This window comes from Heterodontus francisci, chromosome 20 (assembly GCF_036365525.1).
Source record: "Heterodontus francisci isolate sHetFra1 chromosome 20, sHetFra1.hap1, whole genome shotgun sequence".
In the NCBI taxonomy this organism is placed as follows: Eukaryota; Metazoa; Chordata; class Chondrichthyes; order Heterodontiformes; family Heterodontidae; genus Heterodontus; species Heterodontus francisci.
The window spans coordinates 82,162,017-82,173,627 of record NC_090390.1 but is presented as its reverse complement, the minus strand read 5'-3'; the positions used below and the strand labels follow the sequence as shown (position 1 = coordinate 82,173,627).

The 11,611-nt window shown below is 41.0% G+C and overlaps 1 protein-coding gene across 3 annotated transcripts in view; it reads left to right on the top strand.

The window, feature by feature from the left end:
* The first annotated feature begins 328 nt into the window (after positions 1-328).
* zfyve27 (zinc finger, FYVE domain containing 27) overlaps positions 329-11,611 on the top strand; it is a 186,708-nt gene continuing 175,425 nt past the window's right edge. For all 3 annotated transcript variants that reach the window (XM_068053128.1, XM_068053127.1, XM_068053129.1), the window contains exon 1: positions 329-1,036. In XM_068053128.1, the coding sequence (XP_067909229.1) occupies positions 741-1,036 (296 nt within the window). In that variant the 5' untranslated portion in view covers positions 329-740. The remainder of the gene's footprint in view (positions 1,037-11,611) is intronic.

Sequence of the window (11,611 nt, the reverse complement as noted above, 5' to 3'; positions counted from 1 at the left end):
GACCTTTAGAATACACGCAGTCTACCTCTATTGTTTCTTAGAAGATAGCCTTCCATAAGTATTAGTGACCCAGATGGGTTTTTAATGACAATCCAGCAGTTTCATAGTTGCCGTTACTGACACTAGTTTTTTTTTAAATGGCAGATTTATTTAATTAACTAAATTCCCCAGCTGCCCTTGAAATCATATCTCCAGAGCATTCGCCTCTGCTTTGCTAGTCTGGTAACATAACCACTATGGAACCATGCCAAGTTGCCCAACGCATGACCTCATCGCGCTACCGTACGTCGATGAGCGAGCGGGAGCTCGATTGCTCTGGCCTGTGCCGGGGTGGGGCCGCACGGAGGCGGCGGTGGTTGGCTGAGGGAAAGGGAGGACGGAGAAACATCGTACCGGGGCGTTCGGGGAAGCACTGGAAGGTGTTAACAACACTCGGTAACATCAGTGCACCGGTACCAGAGACAACGGGAGAGAAAGTAGCGGCGACCGGTGAGACTTACCGGAGTGTAATGTCATGGCCACCACCGACCCCGTCTCCTAGCAACGTGGTGACCCCTCAGTGACCCCCACCCCAGTTTAGCATTGTGTTCATAGACTGGAGAGTAGTATCTTTGCAGCAGTTGTACCTCAATTTTATTTAAAATAATTATAGCAACATCTATTATTTGGATAGATACAAACACATATTTGAATATCAGACACATTTATATTTAAATATATCTACATATATATTTGGAGCTATGCAACCTGGTTTGAGCAATGTTCCTACCTGGGAGGTTGCTGGAGCAGACAGTGGTGAGAGGAGGAACTCTGCTAGTAGCCCTCCTACCACCACCATCACCTACACTAGTAGCTCTTCCCTCACTGCCAGCAGCCCCCTCCCTGAGCCAGAGACCAACTCCACAGTGGAGCTCAAGTCCAGGCCCAAACCCCCTCAGACCTTCGACCTCCTCAGCCTGGTAGTGGCTTTCAAGAGGCTGGAGTTCTTCGCAGAGCCGCTGTACGACTTCTGGGAGGTGGTGAAGTATTTAATCAGGTGTGTTTTTCGTTTTCTGCTGTTTTAACTTGACAGTCTGCCATTGGTTCTTGGTATTTGCTGTCTGGCGGCTTTTCCTTCTTCAGTAAATTAAAGGGAACGGTATTTCTTGTGTGTGTGGGCAGGACCAAAGCAAGGAGCCCAAAATGAACAAGTTGTTGGGTGAAAGTGAAATTTTTCATCACAGAGTGATGTGTTTTGAAGCAAATTTTGTTTACTAACAGAAAATAGTTTGTTGATCGCTTTCAGCACAGTTAAACATTGTTAGCTTTGAGGATTGTATCTAATCATTTTAGAGAAGTTTAATTCTGGAATTGTAAATGTGATGGGTGTAATATCAAGAATCAAATTAGAAGTTTTATTTTTGTGGCTGTATAATAGTATTTTACAGAATAAGATATAGTGTATAATTTATTGGCTGGTGGTAATGCTTTTTTAAAATACCCCCCTCCCAATTCCCTCAGTGGTATATGCTACATATACCTACTACTTCTGTGTGGCTTATCTTTGCAGATCTTTTAGATTTGTCTCTTCATGCTGCTTAACTTTTTGATTCGTTCAAGGATTATAAGGTATAAAAAGCATTTTGTTTTGAGAAGAAAAGGCTGATCGTTACCTGGAACTAGTTAGCAGGAAAGAAAGAACTTGCATTTATGTAGCTCCTTTCACATCCTCATGACGTCCCAAAGCATTTTAATCAGTGAAATACTTTTTCAGTGAACTGTGGAAACGTGACAGCCAATTTAGGCACATTAAGGTTCCACAAACAATGAAATGATAATGACAAGATAATCTGGTTTTGTGATGTTGGCTGAGGGATAAATATCAGCCAAGACACCAGAGGGAGCGCTTCTGCTCTTCCTTGAATAGCTCCATGAGATCTTTTATGTCCACCTGAGAGGGCAGACAGGGCCTCGGTTTAACATCTCGTCAGAAAAATGGCACCTCCGACAGTGCAACTTTCCTTCAGTACTTCTCTGGAGTGTCTGCCTAGATTTTGTGTTCAGGTTTCTGGAGTGATACTTGAACGCATGCATGACCTGAGTCAGAGGTGGGAGTACTACCCACTGAGCTGAGGCGGATACCCAAATGGTTGATGCATTTACATGATAGCCCGATGCTAATGGATGTTGTGGGGGATATGGTAGGTTTGGTATTTGGAAGGCTGAGGTCCGATTCTCTTGTCAAGAGTCAGAGCCTTGCCTGTTTTAATCTTGCTGTCATGCACAACTGACTGGTGAATTGAATCACACTATGTTCTGTGTGTTGTAAGCACAGACAAAAATGTTTAGACTCCATCTTCTTGAACATCTCTATAGGGCTTCCATGTAACCTCTGTGTTCTGCTGGTCTGTATTTTGCGCACTACCTTTACTGCCAGTTTATGATGCCAGAATCTCATGATTAAATTAGTTCAATGCAATTTATAAGCCAGTTGTCCATGCCTTGGAATGGTAAGAGGATTTGGATCCTGAAATAGTAAGAGGATTTGGCTGCGTAGTGTGTTGTGATGTAGCTTGAGGTGTTTGAACCAAATTTGTTAGCACATGACCAGGCTATGTGCATTTCAGGATTTGAGCTCTGAAAGTATATATTGTACTGGGGGGAAGCAGCAAGAGTGGGAAGCACCTTGGATTGTCTTGAAGATATGAAAGTTGCTATATAAATGAGAAAGTCACCACAGACTTGAGAAGGACAGTAGACAATAAATGAATGTCAATTGTAATCTAATCTTATTTGTTTAAACTGGCTAGTCCAAGCAATTTGTGCCACCCTTGAGGGAGATAGTGGTGTAGTGGCAATGTCACTGAACGAGCAATGCAGAAGCCCAGGCTAACGCCCTGAGGATATGGGTTCAAATCTCACCATGGTAGCTGGTGGAATTTAAATTCAATTAATTAATAAAATAAAAATCTGTAATTGAAAACTAGTCTCAGTAATGGCACCATGAAACTATCATCGATTGTCTTAAAAACCCATCTGGTTCTCCAGTGTTCTTTAGGGAATGAAATCTGCTGTCCTTACCCAGTCTGATCTACATGTGACTCCAGAACCACAGCAATGTGGTTGACTCTTAACTGCCTTCTGAAATAGCCTAGCAAGACACTCAGCTGTCAACAAATGCTGGCCTTGCCAGTGACACCCACCTCCCAAGAAAGGATTTTTTAAAAACCGCCTCAATGACAGTGCATTTCATATTTCTAGATTGCTGGAAAATAGTACAGTGTTGAGAAAATACTTTGCTTGGCTGGGGAATCTAGAATATGGGGCCACAGTCTCAGAATAAGGGATTGGCCATTTAGAACTAAGATGAGGAGAAATTTCTTCACTCAAAGGGTTGTGAATCTTTGGAATTCTCTACCCCAGAGAACTATGGATGCTCAGTTGTTGAATATATTCAACACCGAGACTGATACGTTTTTGGGTACTAAGGGAATTAAGAGATATGACATAATTCTATTCTGTGCTATATGGAATCGTACAGGAGGGTGCAGTTGAGGTAGAAGATCAGCCATGATCTTGTTGAATAGTGGAGCAGCCTTGAAGGGCCCACTCCTGCTCCTATTTCTTATGCTCATATTTTCTTATTGTTTGCAGTTCTGAAATTTATAGTAAATTAACTATAGTGGAGTTAATTCAATGTTTACAAATAGTTCGGTATTTTGGTTAGAACATGAGAGACGTACTGAAGTGAATTGTGCTGCTCGCAGTATAGTTAATGATTGTCAGATGAACTGTAATTAGTGGTGAATTTTGTCGAGGCACTTCTGTAGCTTAGCTTTGATAGACAAGTGATAATCATCTTCAGTCCTCTGAGTTTTCTGGATGTTTGCTTTCCAAAACTGAACATGCCGATTCTCTACCCTTGTCAGCTGTATGTCACTCACACAGGGGATGGGAGATGTTCAGGGCATTGGACATAGAAGCAAGGCAGTGTGCCAATATCCCACGTTTAACTTTGTTTCCAGTGTCTATTCGTAGGCTTGCATTTTCATGGCATTACGTGCCATCAGTTCCAGGCAGTTCCAGTTGTGTGTACTAGTCTGTTTGACAGGGAGGACATCTACTGTTAGCTGCACCTTGGAATGCCTTTTTTCAGTGAGGGACAGTTTCTTCTATTTAATGGAATGATGGGTCTATTCTTGCAGGTGAGCAGTAATGGGCAGAGCAAGGTTTCACACCACTACACAAGTGTTTGAGAGCCTGTGTTTGTGCACTACGTTTGTCTAGTTGTTAATTGTTATGACCAGGTGAGAAAGGTGTCCCTCTCAGCCTTCACCTGGTCTTACCGTAACATTTTAAACACACCATGTTTTCAGCTCCCCCTAGGTGAATCCTTGTTCACTGCTTTCCAATTATAAGGCAAAGAAACCAGCACATACAGGTTTTCTTAGGTTTATTAAACTTAAACTCTAATTCTGTTAATGCCTACAGATACACGACGCACCCTCGCTAGCATGCACATGTGATACACACATGCAGATCGAGACAGAACAGAGCAGAAGAAGTAAAGTGCAAAAGTTTGAGGCAATATCTGAAGAGTTTTTGTTACGGTTCTTCGAGCTCACTGTAGAGTCCTTGATTGTAGGTAGATCTTGCTTTTTGTTGGGGCCCAGTATTATTCTTAAACCTTGTTCGCTGTAGGAGACTTTTCTCTCTTGGGGTTCATGTGTCGTCAGTGGATTCAGAGGCTTGTGAGAGAGAGATGGGAGCAGACAGGAGAGATCTTCTCAATCCAAGAGCAAACAGTCTTTTTGAGTTCAAACTGTTTGTACAATTTAGAAAAACCCAGGTTGCCTAGCAGCTTAGTCATATGACTAACTGATCTGACTGTGTCTTGGATTGTATCACCTTAGCAGTCTCTGGAACGCTCCTCTTACACACAATACCTGGTGATCAAGGTCCATTGTAGGTTGAATGTGTCAGGGAATGGTCCTTTGTCCTTCCAATCACTGTCAATATGCAAATGTCTTTTTCAGCCACAGCTGTTCTGTTTAACAAGTCCTTTCTTCATTCCAGTAACAGTTTAAAATCAATGTTCATGACAAAATTAATGTGCCTCATTCTTGACAGGTGGGGGCCTAGCATGACAGTAATACTCTCCTTATCGAGTCAGAAGGTTGTGTATTATTGAGGCAGTACTCCAGTGTTGACCTCTGGATGAAACATTGAACCTGTGCCCCATTTACCTGCTTAGGTGGACATTGATGATCCCATAATATTACTCAAAGAGGAATGTGATGTTCTACTTGTGTCCTGGCCAACATTCCTCCTTTGGCAGAAACAGGTTCTCTTTCCATTCTTTACGTACAAATTCTATGTAATCAATATTCACGTCCTCAAGTGTTCTTTTGTCTTTTTAAATAGGCTGTTGACAGTTGGCTTCAGTTAAGTGATGGAGGTCCTTTGTCACACTTGATCAGAGTTCCAACCCTATTGTCTTCCCATTACAACATGCTCCCTCTTGTCACCTCAGATCAGGGATAGAGCCAGGAATTACCTTGATTATGTATGACTTGCTCAACTTTTCACTGTCATAATCAGCTGACTGATCAGGGAACTGGTTGCGCAAGAATTCTGTTGCTATGGTTGGTCATACTTGCAAATAAATTGTTCATGTTTTAAATACCAGCAGCACGAGTTTAAAAATTAGGAAGTAAGGGAAGCCGGCATCATTTTTATCAAAGGCTAATGGAGTTGTGAAATAAGTTACCAGGGAAAGTCATTCAATTGGACAGTATCAATGGGTGTGAGGGGGATTGAGGGAACATAGGAGTAGACCATTCAGCCCTTCGAGCCTGTTCCTCCATTCAACTAGATAATGGTTGATCTGCATCTTAACAGCATTTTTGGTTCTGTAACTTATAACACCCTTGCCAAACCAAAATCCATTAATTTTATGGGCTGAATCTGTATTTCCTTACTGGATGGATGAGTTAAGATGGGTCAACTAGCCTCTTTTTATCTGTCTCAATCTTGTTTAAAAGTCTTCTTTGGGAATATCTCAATAATGTCTTCACACTTAGCTTCTTTTCTAAATATAATGCTACATATCTCAGCTACCTCGGTTCGTTGTTGCAGTGAATCAGTGAGGCATGCCTGCTGGGAAGCTCCCCAGTTTAATTCCCCACATCCCTTCATACCTTTGGTTAACAAAAATTGATCAATCTCAGATTTTAAATTAACAGTTGACCCAGCATTAACAGGTGTTTGCTGAAGAGAGTTCCAAACTTCTAACACCTTTTGCATGTAAAAGTGTTTCATAACTTAATTCCTGAAAGATCTGGCTCTAATTTGGAGGCTATGTCCCCTAGGCCTAGACTCCCTAAAGAGAAGAAATAGTTTATTTCTATCATTGCCCCTTAATATCTTATACACCCATGATTTGATTGAAGTTTATGTGAGTGTGTCTGCATTCATAAAGAACCTTGAACCCTTCGGATTTGTACAGTAAACTTCTGGTAGGGGAATTCTGGTGTATATATAAATGATTTGGGACACCATTTAGGTGTTACGACCGAGGCGGGAGTAATGTACTGTCAATTCAGTCCCAATACACCACAGGTCGCAGCATTAAGTTAAAGTTTTCCCACCTACTGGAAATTAGCCAGATTAAACACTTTAGTAACCCCCAGAATAAAACAGACCAAGCCTTAAACAGCAACAAATTAACTATTTATTAATAAACTGAATCTTAAACACTATTAAGATAAATTTATATCTAAAGGCTTTATAACTTATTTTCTCTTAACCCTAATGCACACAGACATACATTCAAAAACCAACGGTTAACCAGTTTTAAAAATAGTATACTGGAACACACTGCCTGAAGGGGTGGTAGAGGCAGGAACCCTCACAACATTTAAGAAGTATTTAGATGAGCACTTGAAACGCCATTGCTACGGGCCAAGTGCTAGAAAATGGGATTAGAATAGTTAGGTGCTTGATGGCCGGCACAGACACAATGGGCCAAAGGGCCTGTTTTTGTGCTGTATAACTCTGTCTCTATTTCTTCAGAATAAAATAAGTAGCTGGGTTGTGAGTCCTGGTGAGTTACGTCCTGGTTGGTGAGGTGTCCCAGATTAGAACAATCAGATGCCACTTGAAGCCTCCAGGTGAATTAGACGAAACAATCTTTTAATAGATGGACATTCGAAGCACTTTGGTTGCAGCAGATGTCACACAGTTCTTTTAACAAGGAGTATAGCCACAGATCTATTTGGATTCTAAAATTGGTAGTTTTTAAGTCGAAACTTTACTGAGACTTCCAGCAAACCCAAACAAATAACATACTCCCTCTTGAAGGCAAACGTTCTTTTTCCAAGGTTTTTTCTCTCCTTGGGCCATAACACAGCCTGTAACTCAATGTAGATTTTCGGCTAAGAAAAATAGACAGCTTCTTACTTCAGAGCACGCTTCGCCGGACGCTAGTTCAAACTGGTTGAAACCCATCTTTATCCACAGTTAAAAGTTACAGTACATCATGTGACCTCTCTCCTGCTGTGGCCTGGGAAACAGGTGCAGCTGCTGGCACACTGTGCTTAATCTTAAAGGCACACTGTTTTTAAAGAGAGTCTTGAAGGCATACTGTTTTAAACAGAGGAGAAAAAACAGTTTCGTGATATAGGACAGCAGTTGTTAATATGAAGAATAATTTGAGTTAATATGAGAATAATTTCCTCATTTTACATCTCAGCCCTCAACATTAAAGGATTTGTCCAATGTTGGCCCTCCAATGAGAGTGTTAGTATTTCAGAATTACAAGTAGTTTTATAACTTTCCACTTAGTTTGAATTGGTTTCAGACTGCCTCAAGCTCACTTTGCTTAAACCCTTCCAACTGTCTGACAGAGGGTACTTTCATACCATTTGTTTGGGTTGGATTTGAACCCAAGCCCCATACATTAAAAAACAATAGTGTTCTAAGAAACTGATTACCACCCAATCCCCGTCCTCACTTGTATCTTAGTGTTTCGTGCATAGAGTGTGCAGATGCTGCGCTTGACTTTCAGAAGTGTTGAGAATTTTTTTTAAAGGAGAAAGCCAGTCATTTTATGACGCTGTCAAATCACCCCATATCTCTTAATCTCACAGGTGACCTAATATTCACGCCCACACAGTTTTAGCAGGCGTTGTAAATAGCACTGAGGGAGCAGGAGCCTTGCTGATTCCTTTCTGTCCCTGTACCTACACTGAGCCCAATTATAGCAATCCCACACCATCCCTGCTGAGATCTGCTAACTCTGATCCGACAAAGTTTTGGGGCACTCCTATTGGTTTACCTGCATCCTCAGTTTAGGAATGGAGATTACAGAAATTTTGAAGAAAGAGGGGAGGTAGAACTTGCATTTCTGTAGCGCCTTTCATGTCCCAAGGTGCTTCACAACTAATGAAAGACCCTTTGGATCATATTCACTTATGTACATGAATGTGACAGCCAGGTTTTGCAGTTGAAGATGTGAATTGTTTTGGGGAATGTGCTAATTCCGCAGACTTTGGAAGCATCAACTAATTGTTCAGTGATGACAAGATCCTTTGTATGTGAATATAGCTGATCTTTTAAAAAGTAAATGAAGGATTCGGCATTGTTTACGGTAAATTGGATGCGATGCTGCTTTTAGTAAGAACATGAGTTTATGTACCATTTAGTGTACAATGTAGTATTGTGTTAAAGAGCTGTATGTTCATAAGGTCACAAAATAGAATTGTTCAGTAAACAAATTGTTAGCGATTAGGCATAATACTACAGATGCTGGAAATCTGAAATCTAAACAGAAAATACTGGAAACACTCAGCAGGCCAGACAGCATCGAAGGGGAAAGAAATAAAGTGAAGGTTTCAGGCCAGTGAAGGAACTGTGGCGGTTGGAAATCCTTGTAAATTTCAGGCTCCAGGACAGAAGCGCACAGTATCAAGGGACTGATTTTATTTTTCTGCATGATTTGCATCTTAATCAAGAGTGATTCTGGTATGTGAGGTGTGATGGACCAGATAGGTGTTGGACACTTTATTTTAATGATATTGCTTTATATTCCATTGTGGTTGGAGGCAGTTTAAGACATCAGTAATGTGGGTTTAGAATGTTTATACTGTTTTCCCTGATTGTTCAGTAGCTGTGGCTAAGCGAGTAGCACTCTCTCCTCTGCGTCAGAAGGTTGTGTGTTCAAATCCCACTTCAAAGACTCTAGCACAAAAGCTAGGCTGACACTTGGTGCAGTATTGAGGGAGTGCTGCATTGTTAAAGGTGCTGCCTTTTAGATGAGACATTAAACGAAGGCCCTTGTCAGACCCCTCAGATGTCTATCTCTCGTCTCTGTCTCTCATCTGTCTTGTGTGCACGTGCTATATTTTGCATGTGTGTTTTCTCACTCACTCTTTTCTGTTGCTCGTGAGGGTGTGTGTGTGTGTTGATGATGAATTATATGGGAATCAGGCACTGATGATTTCCCATGATCAGGAACCTTACCAACACTCACTCTAGGCTCACATGGAGCTTAAAGGCAGTAGGCACTTATGTAACAGCAGGAGTTAAAACAGAGGAGGGAACAATCAGACAAAATAAAATAATGCCTTGAACATAATGTTCAAATGAATTATGAACAATAATTTAATTTAATATACCAGTGTCTTAATGAAATCTGTAAAATCTTTAGCTAAGAGAATGGCTCGTCACTGATGTTTATATACTGCTGGGTTCAGCCAGTGACTTTGCCTTCGATGGTATTGCTTCTGCTTTGTTGTATTCCGTTCCCGCACTCGGTGTGGGACTGATTTCCTATACTTATGTTTTCTCATATGGCGAATTCCTGTTTTTTGTTCCTCCTGACAATGAGAGGAAAGTGGAAAATTCCTCGCAGCCACTTGTCAGAGCTTCTTAAATAAAGCAGCTTGCCAGCTTCTAAATTCCACGCATGTTTTAAAGAAGCAAACTTCTCCGTGTGTGGGACTCCCTGTGACCCATTCTGGACACACATGGAAGTGCTCTCAGGGACCCCAGCACTTATCACTGTTCTAAGAATCCATTTGCAAATATTGGCAGTCCTGAGGATCCCCAGTTCTAAAAGTTACCTAACGAGAAGAAAACTTACAATTTGCTGAAACCATTGTTTCCGTTGCTCTGTACAAAGAAATGCGCCAGTATGTCAACAAATACAGAATCTTATCACAAAGGGACAGAAATCTGAGGACTGGGGCATTTTTGGTTTTGCACTGGGGTTAAACTTAGAGTGTAAGTCAGGTGTCATAGCCCAAACTAACTCGAGAGAGGTCTGAGTCTGCACCTTCCAGGGAATCCAACTCTGTTTTGCTGTGGGGTTAGATTGGGCCTGACTCCAGATTTAAACTACATTCATACCATAATTATAGAATCATACAGCACAGAAGGAGGTCATTCGGCCCATTGTGCCTGGACTGGCTCTTTGAAAGAGATATCCAATTAGTCCCACCGTCCCTGCTCTTTCCCCATAGCCCCACAAATATTTCCTTTTCAATTATAGATCCAATCCCCTTTGAAAGTCGCTAGATTAAATCTGCTTCCACTGACCTTTCAGGCAGCGCATTCCAGATCACAACTCGTTGCGTAAATAAAATCCACTTTATCTACACTTTGCCATTGAAACCACTTTCCACTGATGTTGCAGCTACAGCATGAATGGACCTTAAAGTAAATAAAATCTTGAGTTTTCTGGTGGAACCTGATCAATTACCTGCAGGATTTCTTGGATTGATGGACATCGTAATGTATTGTATTTGATTTTCCTTCCCTACCTGATGCATCTGAGTGTCCGTTAAATGTTGATGTGAGTAAATTATATCCCAGAAATATCATTAGTGAATATATTTTTTATGAGCAGCAAGACACCAATTTTCAATGTTTAGATGTATAAATACTTTTTCTCCTGGTGTTTCTCCAACTTTGATAAATTTATATTTGTAGTATTTTCTGGCATTATTTAAATTTAAAGGCCTGTATTGCATAGGAAAGTCAGGAGGCTATTAAGGTGCCACAGAGCAGGACACGGCATCAGGTAGTTCTTTTTTTTTCCATTTTGAGAGGGTAATGAGCAAAAGCTTCTAGTTGAGAGTCTAGATATCTGCCATTAAATTTCCTCCCCTGTCTTCCAGCCAGATGTCCCCATCAATGCAGTTTACAATGCGGAATCAATGGATAATGAACTGGAACCTCGACTAATCTTGTATCTCATTACAGCAGAGAAGGTTAAGAGGACATTTAATAGAGATGTTCAAAATTATGAAAAGGTTTTGATAAATAAGGAGAAACTGTTTCCATTGGCAGGTTGTTATGACCACGTGCCGAAATGTGTCTAGGGGTCTTTGGCTGTCTTTACCTGGTCTTATTGTAACTGGGTTTAATTTTTAAACACATTGTGTTTTGAGCTCCCCCTTTGTGAATCCTCATTCACAGCTTATCAATAATAAGGCAAAGAGACCAACTCACCAGGTTTTCTCAGGTTTAAAGGAGAAAAGTGAAATTTATTAAAACTTAGACTTAAACTCAAACGGTTCATGCGTATGGATATACGACTTGCCCACGCGATATGCACATGCAGGTAGGG